Consider the following 17,422-nt stretch of genomic DNA (forward strand, 5'->3'; position numbering starts at 1 on the left):
GGTTCCATGGGTGTAGATTGGGAGCCCATCTGAAGGATGCGAAACTGTCAGCAAGCGCAGTGAGATGACACTACGAATTCCTCCATGATTCTGAATGTTTCAGCTATTTTGAGCACATAAATGGACCACCCATGCAACCATTTCTTTCCTTAAGCTGGTCTTTTTGTGTGCTGAACACACAGAGCACACTGAGGAAATGAAACTTGTAGCTCATTTACAAAGATAGACATAAATCCACCGATGTGTTCAGATTAGTTGTGAAAGGTAGTTTTAAATCCTTAGTGGGAAAAAAAACAGTTAGGATACAAATTTCAGATAATCTTGTAAATCATAATGAGGTAGAACTGATGCATGTTATTTTGCTATTCATTTTCATACGATTCATACTTTGCTTACTTCCCAAACAGATTTAGAGTGGAATTATTTTATTTGACTATTGGAAATAAGCTGTTTATAAAACTTAATACCAATTTTCTTTATCTTATGCTCAACTTAATCCTTTAATAAGTATCTGTAAAATTGCTTTCGGATAATCTGTGGAGAATTTTGTTTGTGTTCATGTTTGATCCACATCTTTGAACTTCAGGTATATATCTTAACTAATAAATTCCCCTGGTAAGACCATGTTTTACTGTTAATTTTCAAGACTAGAAGAGATTTTGTGTGATTAATAAGATGTTTTATTTGTATACTGCTATCTGAAGAAAGTAGAACTTGAAATAGGGAAATGAGGTTTTATACAATTGAGGTTCTAATGTTTTTTGTTCCTTTTTAAAAAAATTTTTATTGTGAAAATACCATACAGAGGGGGTTCCTTTTTTTTTTTTTTTTAATGTTGGTTTGGAGCATGAACTCAGGACCTGGGCACTGTCCTTGAGCTTTTGTGCTCAAAGCTAGTACTATAGCACTTTGAGTCACACAGCTTAATTTCAAGCTTTTTGGTAGGTAAATGGAGATAAGAGTCTCACAGACTTTCCTGCCTGGGCTGTATCCAGAGGTTCCTGCCTAAACCTCAATCCGCAGATCTCAGCCTCAGCCTCCTGGATAGCTAGGATTAAAGGCCTGAGCCACTGACACCCAGCAGTCCATTAGTTTTAAAAATGAAGATGTTACCAGGTGCCCATGGCTCATGCCTATAATCCTAACTACTCAGAAGACTGAGAATCTGAGCCATCCCAAGCAGGAAAATCTGTGAGACTCATGGGGCTGTGACTCAAATAGTAGAGTACTAATCTTAAGGAAAAAATGTTTAGGGACAGCACCCAGTCCCTGAGTTTAAGCCCCAGGATCAGCACCAAAAAAAAAAAAAAAAAAAGGACCTGATAATTGTTATAACTGAAGGGTATTGGTAAACCATTCAGAAATAATAGTGTTTTCTGTAGAACACTCATTTTACTCAGTTATGAGACATAGTACTATATAATACCATGAGAGAATCTTGGGTCTTTATCAATCCCTCAGGATAAGCCTGGGAGAGATTATTGCATTTGGTTGCTACAGTTTGCTTGCAAGCCATCATTGGCATTTTTCAGTGAACTATCAGCATAAGCCAAAGTAGTCTGCAGTGTGCTAATTTTTTTTGGGGGGGGGGTCCGATTATGGAGTCTGAACTCTGGGCCTGGGCACTGCGCTGCCCCTCAGCTCTTCAGCTCAAGGCTAACACTCTACCACTTGAGCCACAGCGCCACTTCCAGCTTTTTTCTTTTTGCTTATATGGTGCTGAGGAATCCAACCCAGGGCCTCAGGCATGCAAGGCAAGAGCTCTACCATTGAGCCACCTTGCCAGCCCTGTGCTAATTTTTTGTAAGCATGAAGTTTAGAACAAAGCTTCTCTAAACCTGGAATAGTGATCTGGTATCATCAGATATTTCTTCAGTATCTACTTAGTGGCTTTACTATGCTGAACACATTTTGAGTTTTCCTAACAGCTTTCTGAAGTTTTTCCTCCTTATTCTAATGGAATTGGAAAAATCCTTATACATAGGTGGGAACAAGAAGCCTCAAAGGCTTCGAGTAATGAGCAATCAATCAGTGTTTCTGCCTTATTCTACACTAAATGATAAATTTTGAGTGAATACTGTTATTTTTTTATTTTTTTATTTTTTTTAAATTTTATTTATTTTTTTTGAGAACATACTGTACAGAGGGGTTACAATTACATGGGCAAAATAATGAGTACATTTCTTATCAAGCATTGCAGCCTCCTCCTTTGTTTATCCTTCACATCCCTTCCCAGCCTCCCTCCCCACCCAATCCTTCCCCCCCCACCAACAAATAGTGTTATTTTTTAAAAAATTAGCTCTTCACATTATCAAAATATTACTTGCTTTTAGAATACGTAACCATATGATGACATACTTATTGAAAGCTATGTGCTCTCAATATTGTATCTCTGGTGCCCAGCAGAGCATCCAGCATACTGTAGATGGGCAGTCTATATTTGAAGAACCACTGAAGAACCACTGAACTTTATCTTGATCCTTGGCCCTTTTCTCCACATTAACACTGTATTCCTTTGTCTTTAATGTGCAGATCCCTAGCTACAGAACAACTATGCATGATGTATATTTTCATACATTATTAATGTAAATGTGAAAGCATGTAGATTAGATTTGTCTCTGTGGTCAGGTAGGTCACATTTTGTGATTACTAACCCTATGAGAAATTTTCATATGGCGTTTGATCATATGTGAAAATGGTTTAGGCATGTCTGGGTTGTGTGTATATGCCCATGTATGCATGCATGTAGAGGAACCAATTCTTTATTTACAGTTGGAGTTGGTGTGTGAGTTTTTTTGTTTGTTTCTTTTTTTTTTTGTTAGTTGTGGGGCCTGAACTCTTGGTGTGGGCACTGACCCTCAGCTCTTCAGCTCAAGGCTAGCACTTTACCATTTGAGCCAAACTTTTTCTGCTTATGTGATGCTGAAGAACAGAACCCAGGGCCTCATGCATGCTAGGCAAGCACTCTACCACTGAGCCACCTTCCCAGCCCTGGTGTGTGGTTTTAATTCATTACATAGACTCCTTTCCCACCTAGGGATAGGAGAGCCTAAGAAAAAAGGAGCCATACTTCTTCCTCTTCATCTCCCTAAGGTCACATTGTTATTGCCGTTTGGAAAGAAAGGGGGATCACAGCCAGTATATTAAGCGGTGACTTTCTGCTGACTTTGTGCACATTTACTGAAAAAGGAACCCTTCAAAATGAGGATTTGTTTTTACTGACCACTGTCAGAGGGCTGTTTATTACTGAAATTTATTTTGACATATAGACATATCAATGATGTTTTAACTGTAGTATTAACCACATGTCTATTGGAGAGCTTTATGAGAACAGAGACAATAAGTTACTCATAATCCTACCCTACAAATAACTACCATTCTTTTTGTATTTCCTTCCAGTCTTTTTTGATGGGTTTTTCTGTAATTAAGTAACAACATTTATCATAATCATCTTCCCAAGTAATTTAAAAATTCTTCACAAACATTGATGTTAGTAAGTATTGGATATTCATCAAACAGGTATACTTCACTATTTTAACCTGCCTCTTTAATATTGAGATTTAGGCTGCTTTCAGTCCTTGGAACCAAATTACATGTTTGAAATTACTTTCTTTGTGCATAAGTTTTTGCCTATCTTTATTATTGTTTTCTGAACTCTCTTTCTATAAATGTTACTGAGCCAAAATGAATAGCTATTTTATAAGGTTCTTAAACACACTGCAGAGTCATTGTCCAGAGAAGTTATATCAATGAAATTCTCTGAGTGTGTGAAGGTAACCCTCTCCTTTTGAAAGGAGAGGAAAATGTACTTGTTGATAAACAAAAAGAATTACAGTAAATTTCCTTTGCGTTTTCAGGCAGATCCTTTACAGTACCTAGTGTGTGCTAGTGTTTCAACTTTTGGTATGGCCTAGAATGTCATCTTATCTGAATAGTACAGTTGTTCATAGTTACTGTTTCATTATGGCATTTTCCTCCTTTGCAGCAGTCTATTAATAGTTGTGAATTGGATATGAAAGAGAGTCAAAAAGTCCCCTACCTTCTTCAGGGAAAGCTGGGTGTCTCTTCTAACATTTCTTTCTTTCTTTTCTTTTTTTTTTTTTCTTTTCTTTTTTGTCAGTCGTGGGGCTTGAACTCTGGGCTTTGGCGCTGTCCTTGCACTCTTCAGCTCAAGGCGAGCACTCTACCACTTGAGCCACAGTGCCACTTCTGGTTTTCTAGTGCTTTATTGGAGATAAGAATCTCACAGACTTTCCTGCTCAAGCTGGCTTTGAACTGTGATCCTCAGATCTCAGCCTCCTGAGTAGCTAGGATTACAGGCGTGAGCCACCGGCGCGCCTGGCTCTAACGTTTCTTTAGGTGGCTTTAATCCTCCTAGATGCTTTATTTCTCAATGTCAGTTGGTTGGCTTATGTATCCTCTAAGTAAATACAAATGCTTCCTTCATTTGATCACACACAAAAAAAGTAGACCCCTTGCTTATAAAGTAAGTTAAAAAAAAAAACTAAAGGAAGTAGTAAGTAAAGCATTTAGCTTTCTGAAACAATTCAGATGGGGATAGGAAATTGGTTTTAAATGGCTTAAAGGGGATTAGGGTTTTAAAGTTGGAGAAGGAGTTTGGTGCTTTGGTTTCGTAGTGCTATTGCTTTTAAAAGATTACTTCTATATTGACAATGATTCTCCCTGGAGTTTAGTCAATTTTAAGACTGTACTGAAAACAAGAGGGCTTCTTTTTTGGTTGTTGTTTATACAAAATGATTGCTTAGAGTTAACAGGCTGAATCCTGAAGCCCTCCTTTCTGAACAGTAGTGTGAGGTCTATCACCAGGGAGAATCTAACAGAGGTTGTTTAATGCCCTTAATTGAGATTATCTGAGTTTTGGAGTTAAATTACATTAGGAAAATCTGGGTACAAACAGCTTCTTTGAAAGAGACACATACCTCTAAGAAAAAAGGTTTACAGTTCTTTATACAGTAGTATGAGCCCTTATTAATACATTTGAGTACTGACTGAGCAGTTAATAAAGATAAAATCTCAAAGATTGGTACAAGTGTTCGTGTAATTAGCATAATATATAAAGCATGTTTATTATACATTTTAATACATTTATCATATGAAAATGCCATAAAGTTATTAGAAAAGCAGCTCTGGCAATCTTAGTAATTTCATAGTGAAACATACATTTGGGTTATGAAGTACAGCTAGTGAAGTGTTAAAAGTGGATTTCCTTATTCTGGTTCATCTTAAGAAACAAGTCATATTAAAATGGCCCCAAAACAGCAGTACTTCATTTATCTATGAGTAATCAAAGTTTATGCAACATTTTTCTCATCATCCTCAGCTCCTGGACTTGTTTATGGTCTGGGATTGGTCTACTTACCTAGCTGATTATGGGCAGCCAGCTTCTAAGTACCTTCGTGTGAATCCAAACACAGCCCTTATTCTTTTGGAGAAGTAAGTATATTCTGAAAACTTTTTAAAATAATATTTGGCAAGTTTTGATTTAGCCACAAGATGAAGAATTAGAAATTTTTACACAGAGAAATATTTAGATGGCCTTCAAAAGCAAATTCCATTTTAATAACCAAAAGGGACTTGTGGGTGATGGTATGTTTTTGTTTGTTTTTTGGTATTGTAGCCTGAATTTTGCAGACGTAATTGGCCTTCCTGACATGTTCACTGGAGGGTTATGGATGTACCTCAGTGGTAGAGTGCTTGACTACCCAGTGCCAGGCCCTGGGAGTTTTGAAGAAAATGCAAAAAGGAAAAGTTAACTGGAGATAGATACAGAGATACTTCAAAAAATAAGAGAAAACATATCTTGTAAAATATGGTCAGGGTTTGGAGTATTTGCCACCATATCTCCTGGACTCTTTGAAAATAGAATAATGTGAGTTTAAAAAATAACATTGTAAAAACACCTAGTAGATTTCCTAGAGCATCTTGTCCAGCTAAACACAGACTGAGGTGTTGCTTTTTCCTCTCCATCTGTGGTACACATTATCTTCAGTCAGTCATGTTTCATTTTAAGTATTACAATTAAGACTTTCAGCTTGTAAATTAAAATTGTTATTTCCCCAGATTTCAAAAGAGCTGTGTGTGTTTGATTGGAAAGAACATCAGGAACTGTTTAAGAGAAATATAGTATTTTTAATGTTACAAAGCACCTTTGAGACAAAAAGATGACTTTGAATTTTCTGTTGCTATTTTCTCCTTTTACCTGGTTTTGCTATAAATGTGATTAATGGAGACCGGATAGGGTATTTTAGCATAGCTTACGGAGTAATAAACCAGTATAATTTAGAACCTAACATTTTTTAGTTACATACTAATGTGCAAAACCATCACGCTTAATGGAGAAAGTATAAGACAAAGGTGATAATTTTGTGTCATTTCTATAGCTGTAATTTTATTAGTATCTATTTGTGTGGGTGTGTGTTGGTAGTAGAGATTGGACTCGGGGCTTTGGCTTTTTTGCTTACAGTGGTTAATTGGAGATAGTGACTCTACAACTTTTCTGGGATGACTTTGAACCTTGATCCTCCAGGTCTTAGCTTCCTGCATAGCTAGGATTATAGGTGTGAGCCATCGGCAACCTGCCTAGTACCAGTTTTTTGAAGAATATTTGTCAGGCCTAGGATCATTGTACAATAATCAGAACAGGTGGTGTGTTTTACTTGTGACAGCACAGTGTTTAATTTCTATCTAAGCTTCTTTGTTTACATGTGTTTCTAGGATGAAGGATACTAACAAAAAGAACAATATATTTGCTCAGTTCAGGAAGAATGATCGTGACAAACAGAAGCTGATAGAGACAGTGGTGAAACAGCTGAGGAGTTTGGTGAACGGCATGTCTCAGCACACATAGACTTCACATGGCTGGCTCTCAGGAAAAGCGAATCCATGACTGAGCCTCAGTTCCTAACAAGCATGGCTTATGATACAGAATTCAAAAGTACGGTAGAGAAAAATCCACTGTGGAGGTCTTAAACAAGAAATAACAAATACCATTTGTATGGATTTTTAAATAATTAAGTGCTATTTTATATATGGAAAACATGACAGTTTTTCAATTTTAGGAAAAAAGGCAGAGCTGTAATATATAAATAAAATTGTATATGAAACTGGTTGCAAATATATTAGAGGAAAAACTTATGCCTCTACTTATAAGTATTTTTTTCTATTTAAACTTGAATGAGCTTCAGTGTATGGTTTTGGAATGCAGTCATGTCTGATGTGGGAGTATTTCACTGTCATTTTCGGACTTAACAGCTTTTTGTTTTCACCTCTGTGATTTAAATAAAGTTTTTATTCTGCTGATTCTGAGCAGGAAATATGTAAAATTTTAAAGCTTACTAACATCAAACTTAGTAAGGATGCGAATTATTTGTTTTACTTGGGTGGTTTAATTTAGCCTTTCAGAATATGAAGAAAATGTTTTGGATTTTCTAAAGATGTAATGTTGTGTTTACTAGTTACAATTTCTATGTCTTGCTTGTACCCACCTGACTCTGGCTGAGTTTTGTTCAGGTTAAAGGAGGCTTCCACTTCAGGGGCAGCTTGTCTACGGCAGGTGGATGTTCTCCTACGCAGGGAGTCGCCACCACAGTCCAGTCAAATGACACACCGCAAAACTATATCCTCTCTGTGGAAACAGACCAATTTAGCTAAATTCTGGAATGTACATTTTCCTATGTATGAGTCACCATGATCCAAATGCCCATGTAAATTTGACCCTTATTTCTCTGCATTGTGTTTATGCTGAACACCCACTTTGCATTTTTCAGATTTATACCTGTAAGACTGTACCTGATTCTGTAAAATAAGTGTAAAGAACTATGTTTACTTCTCCTGGTTTCAGGATGAAATATTAAAAGGTTGAGGAAGTTGTTGAAAACTGCATTGTGTGTAATCAGAGCTTCTCATTTAAAACTTCTTCCTCCAGGAAAGATGTTTTTAATACCCTAATTATTAGATGGGAATGACATCAAAACAAAAAACATTTGTTCTCTTGACCAGCTCATCTCTTAAAAGGTGTTGCATTTAAAAAAAAAAAAACTATTTCTCAAAAAAAATGGTAACCCATCTGACACAATCAGGACGGAGAGGACCCCTGTCACTCAGCTCTGTCTTGAAAAGCGGAGGAATGTGCCTGACCCTCGTTGCCCTTCCCAGCCCAGGGGGCCTGGGGCTGCCTCCCACCGCCTGGAGCGGACCCGAGTGTCTCTTCTCTACTGAGAATCCACACACTCCACCACCCAGCTTCTTCCAGCACCCTCACACACAGCTCTGGGCCCAGGTCACACGTTAGGGAAGGAGGGTGCTCAGAGCTGAGGCATTTGGAGTCCTCCGAAGGGACAAAGCCTGTCTGACTGGGAGAAAGGGAGAGGGGAAAGGAGGAGAATTTCGTTCTTGAGTCCGGAATGGTGGCTCAAGGGTATCGGAGATGTCTGCTGCTTTGGCGCGTCTTTGGAGTCTTTGCAAAGCTTTGGCAGCAACGAACGAAAGTACGGTTTCCTGAAGGAACTCTGCAGTGGCAGATCAGGAGCTGGAGAAGAGCAAAGGAGAGCAGAGCAACCCCAGCCCTTTCATCTTGGAGTGGCCAAGAGGAGGGAAACTTGAGACGTGGGGATCCCCGAGAGCCGGGGCCAGCCAGCAGCCGGGGGCCTTGGTGGAGTCGGGAAGTTTAGGGCGCAAAATCCCAGCTAGCGGGTGCGTGCACAGCTTTTGAGCTTGGGCTCGGGGCTGAGCTGCCACGCCCAGCCTCGACCCCCTCAGTGAGCGGCGCTGCCCACCACCTCCGCTGTCACTCATCACTCGTCTCCTGCGCTTTAAACATGCATAAGCGCGTCACCGAGTGTGAAGCGGATCCGTCCGCAGGGAGGGAGCCCATACCTATATAACCGTGTCTGGGGCAGGCGAGAGGCCCGAAGGAGGTGGGGCAGGGGTCTGCAGCCCTGGGGATCGCTGCTCGGGTTGACACCGCCACACCGGTGAGTTGCTTCTCTCTTTGCCCTGGCTAGCTGCTTCTACCCTTGGCCCTCTGGGGTCCTGGGAGAAGGAAGGGGATATTTGGGCAGGGAAAAGGTCCTGAGCGAGCCCGCCACGAGGAAGGCTTGGTCCCTAAAGGGTCACTGCAGCCTTCCACTGACAATGTATCTGTCGAGCAGAGAGCTTGTCCGCTCTTACTCTTGGGTTTAGCCCCGAAGCCTGGGCCCTTTGCTGACAGAACAGGTGAGCTCTGTGCCCTCTCTGAACCCTGTTTCTTCCCCCCCCCCCCCCCACCATGTTCATCGCGCATCATTCCCCACAGTCTGGTCATGGTTCCCTGGGGACTGAGCTGCCTGTCGGTGCTGGGGGCCGTGGGCACGGCTCTCCTGTGCGCCGGCCTGCTGCTCAGCTTGGCCCAGTACCTCTGGACCCTCCGCTGGACTCTGAGCCGGGACTCGGCCTCCGCCCTGCCTCTGCCCAAGGGCTCCATGGGCTGGCCTTTCTTCGGGGAGACGCTGCACTGGTTGGTTCAGGTGAGCAGATTGTAAGTCTCCTTTTCCCACAAGGCTTCCACTTGACCTCCATCACTCCCAATGGTCCTGGGGTTCCTAACCAGACCTTTCCAGCGCCCCAGATCAGGGAGTACTACTCACAGCTCGCGCCTTTGCCTAGCTACTCTCCACACCAAAAGGTTTCCCCAAAGCAACTTAAACTTTTCCCAAACGACTTGGAGATGGAAGAGGCCTCAGGAAGAGATTACTACGTTCCGCCAGCATAGCCAGGAGCCAGGGACGTGTCTCAGCCTCGAGCCCTGGGGCATGCATTCTGAATCTCCAAGTCCTCAACTTACCCTGGATATAGGAGTCCTTGCGTTCCCTAGGGTACCAATGAGGCCCATTTGGGACCTTGTTTTGGAAAACAGACCAAAAAAACAAAACAAAAAAAAAAAAACCAGCCAATCTAGGCAAGGAGTTTCTTATTAAACCACTTCAGAGCCCCTGAGGGCCTCGTTCTCCAAACCTCTCTTCCCCTTGCCCGGCAGGGCTCTCGCTTCCACAGTTCCCGCCGCGAACGTTACGGGCCAGTGTTCAAGACGCACCTGCTGGGCAGGCCGGTGGTGAGGGTGAGCGGCGCGGAGAACGTGCGCACCATCCTGCTGGGCGAGCACCGCCTGGTGCGCAGCCAGTGGCCGCAGAGCACCCACATCCTTCTGGGCTCGCATACGCTGCTCGGTGCGGTCGGTGAGCCGCACCGACGGCGGCGCCAGGTGAGCGGAAAGCCTGAGAAACGCACCTGACACAGGGGTCGGGCCTGGGCCGGGAGTTGGGGTACACTGAGAACTCGATAGAGATCCCCGCTGCCCAATCAAATACCCTTGGGCCAGTCTCTTAACCTCTCTGGTTTTGATCAATAAAGTCCGGGCAGGATCTTCTGTATTGTAATACTGAACTGGAGACCTAGAGAATGTTGAGTGAAGACGTGGTGGAGGAGGAAGCACGGGTCCCTGCATGGATGCGGAGGGGGGCGGGGGGAGGGGGCCCTGGACAAAGCAAAACTAGAGGGAACAAGTTGAGGTCGGAGCGGCTTAGAAGAGGAAGAGAGCGGTCTTGGCCGGCCTGCTCCGGAATCACGGCGCCAAGGAGGCCAGCCTGCCCCCAGCTCGGATCCTCGTGCTGGTTCCAGGTCCTGGCGCGTGTGTTCAGCCGCACGGCGCTGGAGCGCTACGTGCCGCGCCTGCAGGGGGCGCTGCGGGGTGAGGTGCGCGCCTGGTGCGCCGCGCGCGGACCCGTGGCGGTGTACGAGGCAGCCAAGGCGCTCACCTTCCGCATGGCCGCGCGCATCCTCCTGGGTCTGCGGCTGGACGAGGCGCGGTGCGCAGAGCTCGCCCGGACCTTCGAGCGGCTGGTGGAGAACCTCTTCTCACTACCCTTGGACGTGCCCTTCAGCGGCCTGCGCAAGGTACCTCCCTAGGCTCCATTCTTGGGGCTCCGTGATGCGAGGGCACATCCCAGGCAGAGTCTGGATGCCCTGGGTGGCACCCCTGGAGTCCACCCAGAATCTCACCCCTAGACGGCCTGGGTGATGGTTGATGGGCACAGGAGGCAGAGATTCGGTGGTATCTGGGGCCAGCCACGCACCCTCTCTTGGGGGAGACATGTTCAAGCCAACGTAGCTTGCTGAGTTTGGGTCAGCAGGCATCTAGCCAGTCTAGGCCTTTCACGATGCTTGATGGCTGCAGAACAAGTGGGAGAGCACCAGGGCCGCAGTCACAGCCCCAAACAGGGCGCTGAGCAGAAGAGGGTGATTGATTTCCCCCGCCCCTGCCCACCCGGATCCAAGACCTCTTCAGGCTTCAGAGGGGACAATGGGCTGAGCACAGCATCCCTCCTTACCTCTCCCAACACCCTGGGGGTTCCCATTGTGTGAGTTTTCTGGTTTTAGGTGCCTGGATAGAAAGACTAGGTATGTATAGAGGGTCATGTTGTGTGCTTGTCCCCTCGGATACATTTTCTGATTTAATTCTTGCAGTCTGCAAAGTGTTATTACTCCCATTTCACTCATGAAACGGGTTCAGTGAGGTTGAATGACTTAACCAGGGTCATACAGCCGAGTATGGGCAAAGACAGAATTTGAACCCAGTACTTGGGGTACAAAACTCAAGTGTTTCATTTCTGTTCCTCCTGGGAAGAAGGGATGTTTTTGCATTGCTTGCTCCCTAAATGCTGGAGAGGCATCCATTCCTCTTGCCCCTGCCCTTACAGAAAGGAATGCTTAGTGCAATCGGTAGTGTTCCCAGCAGAGCTTTCCTGTTTGCTCTTTCTTCTGAGCCCTAGCTCCTACTACCCAGGGCAGCGGAAAGGACAACAGACTGTTTCTGCCACAGGGCTCAGTGCCCTGCCCGCTCCCCACTCAGATGACACTATCTTGCTGGGAGTGCACTGGTGAATGATCAAGACAGTGATGTTTGCAGGCAGTAGGCAAGTTCCTGACCAATCTAAAAAGACTCACATCAGGATCTAGGCAGAGCCAGCATAGACCTGAGGTTTTCTAGGTTGGTGGTCAAGCCTGCCTGGCCCCTGATCTTGTTCCCCATGCCCTCTCTCCCTGTGCATCAGGGCATCAGGGCCAGAGACCAGTTACATCAGCACCTGGAGGAAGCCATCACTGAGAAGCTGCGTGAGGACCAGGCAGCCGAGCCAGGCGATGCCCTCAACCTGATCATTCACAGTGCTAGGGAGCTGGGCCGTGAGCTGTCCATGCAGGAGCTGAAGGTGGGTGGGAAGCTGCTGCTCCTCCCCTTCCCAGGGCACCCCACCCCTGCTGCACATTCAGAGTTTGAAAGAAGGGCACTCCTCAGGATGAGAAGAAAGAGGCGACCTGGGTTCCAATCATGTTGCCTTGCCTGGTACTTAGAATCCAGAAAGGAGTAGTGAGGGGGGGTGGGGTGGGTCCCAAATGGAAAGCACTCACAGAAAGCAACTCTCATGATTTCTTTCTACCACCTGGCCCTGGAGGGTGGGGCTCAGCCTTAGTTTCTTCTCTTAGAATGGGACTGAAAATTTCCATTTTGACCCTTCCAATTGCATTAGGAGTTCTGAAGAAAAGGAGCAACGGGCTGAATCTTGGGGTGCTGGGTGGCCACAACAGCCCTAGGGGCTGTGAAGGGAAGTGTCAGAGAGAATGGTCTCTCAGCCTTGAGTAATCTAGGGGGGACTGACAACACCCCCTTCAGGCCAGGCCTCTTCAAGTGTGGCTAGAGCTTGGGAAGAAGGCCTGATTGGCTGTGGAATGTTGGGGTCCCGGGGATTCCATCTCAGCTCCCTGTTTTATCCAAGGCAGGTCCAGGAGTTAACCTCCAACCAGGTCAGTATTCATTGCAAGATACTATCAAGTAGTTAATCAAGTGCCAGATTCTGGGTTGGGATAATGCCTCCACCTTAAGGTAGGAGAGGGGAAGGCACACGTTCACCCTAGAATCACAGAATCATCTATAAATACACACACTGGTGCTGTCCAGCATGACAGTGGATGTAGGAGGGCAGAGGCAGGCTGAAGACTGAGGCTGATGGGGGATGTCCCTTCTTGGATAAAGCAGATTGTTTAGTGACACACTTGGACCAATCCAGTAAGCCAGAAGAAGACGACAATGCTGGCTATGGGTGCCTTTGCTCCACCATAATCCTAGTCGTGACAGCCTGGTCAGGGGTTTGACTACCCACAACGTGAGCACCTCAGGTTCCACCCCTGTAAAAACAAACAAAACCCAAGAGCCATCACAGCGCCGCACCGCGTTCACGTGAGAATCCAGAGAGTTACTAAAGAACTCAAGGCAGATGGATGGACTGGGCTGTGCTGCATGACTTTCTCAAGTGGCAGGTTTGGATTTGTATCCGTGTCAAGACCGAGCAGCGCACAGAGCCGCTGCGGGAGTAGCACTTCAAGGCTGGAAAGTTTGGATGCCTCCCCGGAGGGACTAAGCTAGGGATTCAACGTCTTCCGGCCTGTCTGTCTTACAGGAGTCGGCTGTGGAGCTCCTCTTCGCGGCTTTCTTCACCACGGCCAGCGCCAGTACGTCGCTCATCCTGCTGCTGCTGCAGCATCCGGCAGCCATCACCAAGATCCAGCAGGAGCTGGCGGCGCAGGGGCTGGGGCGCGCGTGCTATTGCGCGCCCGGAGCCGCGGGGCTCGGGCCCCACTGCGGCTGCGAGCCCGACCTCAGCCTGGCGCTGCTGGGCCGCCTGCACTATGTGAACTGCGTGGTGAAGGAGGTGCTGCGCCTCCTACCGCCGGTGTCCGGGGGTTACCGAACCGCACTGCGCACCTTCGAGCTGGACGTAAGTGTGCTGCGCGCCCTCCCCGCCGCCCGCGGGGTCAGAGGAGGGCGGGGAGAGGAACAACAGACAAGATCCCTCTCTCTCCAGGGGTCTCGGTTTTTCCCACCTGTAAAATGGGACGAACCCTACTTCTACCCTACTATATCCTCTCCAGGAAGAGAGGTAAATAGCTTGTTGCCCAGAGATCCGGCAAGATTAGGAATTTTGTGTGTCAGCTTCTATCAGTGATCCAGGTCCACTCAGGAGTGTTAGAATTTTTTTTAAAAAGTAAGCAACCATATTGTTCTTTGCGCTGCACTCCCTACTAGCCAGGGAGTGTAGATGGGATCAAAGGTGACGCCCCTCTCCCCTGGCTCCCTCGCGGGATCTAATAACCAGTGATACCTGTCCTGGGCCCAGGCTTAGGCTGCATTACCAGGAAGCGCTTGGGAATTTAATCGCAATGTTCTCAGGCTGTGCTGGGCTGAGCAAGGTTAAGGTCTGGGCTGCACTCCATTCAGTCTGGGCCTCAGTTTACTTATTCTCTGGAAGGAAGCTGGCTTGTTCCTTTCCAGCTCTGATATTCCAGTGATATTCCTGGGCTGTGTGGTGAAGTGGCAGCATTTGGGAATTAGTGCCTAGGCCTATCACCCCAGCCTGAGAACACAAAGCCCAGGGGCTAGGTGGGCCCCTGGCGGAGTGAGCACCCTGGGTCTAGAGGTACAGCTCAGTGGTAGTGTTTGCTTAGCGTGTGAAAGGCCCTGGGTTCAATCCTCCAACCCCAAAGAGTGGATTCTGCCCAGGGGGGGGCTCCATGCAGAGGGAGGGCACCAGGACCCATAACTTCCTCTCAAGTGGAGGGAAGAAAGCCGTCCCCGGAGCTGTGTGATAGCAAAACGTTCTGTGAGCTGCTATTTGAGCTAGCAGTGAGGGTTCAAAAGAGGACGCACACCCCAGAGAGGGAAGAGCCCACAGGAAGGGGAGGTGTGGAAGGCTCTTGGATGCTGAAACTCGGAAATCATATTTTATTCTTTACTTGCCTCAGGGAAGTTGGGGAGAGCACAGGACCAGGGAAGGTCAGGGGAAGATAGAGAGGGGACAGAGAGGGGGTGATCATAGGCACTTTCCAATGGGAAAACGAGGGATTAGAGAGAACAGAGTTGTTCCTGGGGTGACTCCAAGATGTCCTTTCTCTCTAGTGAAAACCTCTCAGCAGTTCTGACATTCCATCCCAGGCACATGGAACAGGCTTGGGGAACCAGAAACCTGGAGATGAGAGCAAGAGAAGCCCAGAGACTGGAAAATATCACAAGTCGGAAGGGGCGGAGAATAGGGATGTGACTTAATGTTAGAGCACTTGCTGGGGATCTCACTGTGTTTTCCATTCCCAGCACAGGGAAACAAAGAAGAAGGATAAAAAAAACCACAGAATGGAGGTTGATGGGGGTGGAGAGGGAATTGCAAAGTTGTCTTACAGTGTATTAAGGATTCCGGGTTATGTATGCGCGTCTTCTTAAAGGATGGCTGATGTGAACATACTGTTCAGGGGTGGGTGACAAGGACCGGGAATTACTAATCAGAGGGGGGGCTGTCCTTGTCATTTGCGTTGTTCCTCAGGGCAGCTGGTAGATGCTGGGCTGGAATATAGATCTCCTAATATCACCAGGAAAGGGACGGATAAAGACACGGGGAAATAAACACTAGTTCCGTTTGCTGATTCCCAGTAGGCTCCAGACCTGCTCCAAATCCTCCCAACAAAGCAGGCAATTTTATTCAGGCTCTACCCATTAAGAAATGTAGGGGAGAGAGCGAGAGATAGAGGTGGGGAGGGAGAGGGAGAGAGAGAGAATATGCCCAAGGTCTTATAGCTCACCAGTGAAGGGGGTTGGCCTCCTGATTAATCCGCTTCCCATTGATTTTCCCAAAACCTATTTGGCGCATCTGGGATTGTGGATGGGTTCAGGCCATTTCCAGGTGCATTGTGGTCAGGGCGGTCCCCTCACTTCCTCGTAGGGCTACCAGATTCCCAAAGGCTGGAGCGTGATGTATAGCATCCGAGACACGCACGAGACGGCCGCAGTGTACCGGAGCCCTCCGGAGGGCTTCGACCCGGAGCGCTTTGGCGCTCGGAGTGAAGATGCACCCGGCTCCCCTGGCCGCTTCCATTACATCCCGTTCGGCGGCGGTGCGCGCAGCTGCCTGGGCCAGGAGTTGGCGCAGGCTGTGCTCCAGCTGCTAGCAGTGGAGCTGGTGCGCACTGCGCGCTGGGAACTGGCGACGCCCTCCTTCCCCGCCATGCAGACGGTGCCCATCGTGCACCCAGTGGACGGACTACGACTGTTTTTCCGTCCGCTTGCAACATCGGCCGCGGGGGATGGGCCGCATCTCTGACCTGCAGCGTTGCGACTCCCGACTCCCGAGGCCTTGCAGTGCGCTTACTGGTTCACCTAGTTCCCTAGTTCCACAAACTTTTCACGGGATGCCGCTCTGCCTGGGACCGGGAGGAGGAGCGGGCGCCGCAGTCACCTTGCGGGAGGACAGTCCCGCCAGGGAGAAGGTGTCTCTTGCTCTCTGCACCTTGCGGAATGAAGGTGGTAGGTTTAAGTCTCTTCGCCACTTTCCAAGATCGCAAAGCTGGGATGGAGAAAACCGATCGATGCCCCACGGGTGTAACCCGGTTTCACCTTTCCGTGGCAATCGGGTAGGATCACGGGTCCTGGTATGTGTGTGTGTGTGTGTGTGTGTGTGTGTGTGTGTGTGTGTGTGTGTGTGTGTGTGTGTGTGTGTGTGTGTGGTGTGCACAGGGAGGGTGGATATTCCGCCTATCCCACCTTTCGAGCAAGCCAGGACGCCAGGATGAGACCCTAATCTGACACTGGGCCGTAGGGCAAGCTGAGAGGTCGAGCAACTCGGAAGGCCCAGAGAACCTTTTCCCCGTCCTGTTAGAAACTCAACATCAACGAATTCAGCTGGAACCTTCTTTTAAATTCCCACTTCAAGAATGCACTTAATCGTCCCCCCCCCTTTTTTTAAGCAGGGAGAATTTGACCAAAGAGAGGCTGGTTCATCGGAGGTTGAGACAGAATCTCTTCATGGGAGGCTGAGTTATAATCAGAGAGGTTTGGGATATTTGTAGTCAAAACAGGAAGGCCAAGAAATAAAATTTCCTGCCAGCTCTTGAGTAAGGTGGATGGGGCTTAGCTGGGCAGCTGCTCCCTGGTGAATGAGATCAGACGGAGGGTGGTGCTCACCAGCAAGGATCCACCCCAGCATACCCAGAGAAGAAACTGGTCATGGGCAGCCTCAGCCCCGAGCCTAAGCATGCTGGTGGATGCCAGGCTGTGAATTCTCTCTGCAGTAACTGGTCAGAAAGCTCTGGAATTACTGTGTCAATATCCTCTATGGCAGAGGAGCAAAGAGACCCAATGTCTCCCGAGGAGCCAGCAATAGGCTACCAGACTGCTGGCCATGCCCTGCTTCCCCAACCTCCAACATTTTGCCCCCTTCCACCATGCCACCCCCTAAATGGATGTCACTTTGAAGGCTTCAGCTCTTTGGCCTTTTCAGACATTCCTATTTTGATTTCAGGACCTTCTGGCCTTTCCTATCCAAAAGGT

At 47.1% G+C, this 17,422-nt stretch overlaps 2 protein-coding genes across 6 annotated transcripts in view; both read left to right on the top strand.

The window, feature by feature from the left end:
• Exoc6 (exocyst complex component 6) overlaps positions 1-7,894 on the top strand; it is a 127,557-nt gene extending 119,663 nt beyond the window's left edge. For 4 of the 5 annotated variants that reach the window (XM_070021209.1, XM_070021208.1, XM_070021210.1 and 1 more), the window contains exons 21-22: positions 5,342-5,454; positions 6,736-7,894. In XM_070021209.1, the coding sequence (XP_069877310.1) occupies positions 5,342-5,454; positions 6,736-6,868 (246 nt within the window). In that variant the 3' untranslated portion in view covers positions 6,869-7,894. The remainder of the gene's footprint in view (positions 1-5,341; positions 5,455-6,735) is intronic. The other variant, XM_070021212.1, reaches the window with a different exon arrangement.
• A 1,426-nt stretch (positions 7,895-9,320) lies between these two features.
• Cyp26c1 (cytochrome P450 family 26 subfamily C member 1) lies at positions 9,321-16,196 on the top strand. Its single transcript, XM_070020355.1, has 6 exons — positions 9,321-9,524; positions 10,034-10,258; positions 10,675-10,950; positions 12,108-12,263; positions 13,509-13,826; positions 15,819-16,196. Exons 1-6 carry the CDS (start codon positions 9,321-9,323, stop codon positions 16,194-16,196), a joined length of 1,557 nt encoding a protein of 518 aa, XP_069876456.1.
• Positions 16,197-17,422: the final 1,226 nt, after the last annotated feature.

The sequence above is a fragment of the Dipodomys merriami genome, unplaced genomic scaffold (assembly GCF_024711535.1).
Source record: "Dipodomys merriami isolate MVZ:Mamm:240054 unplaced genomic scaffold, mDipMer1.0.p SCAF_14, whole genome shotgun sequence".
Classification (NCBI taxonomy): Eukaryota; Metazoa; Chordata; class Mammalia; order Rodentia; family Heteromyidae; genus Dipodomys; species Dipodomys merriami.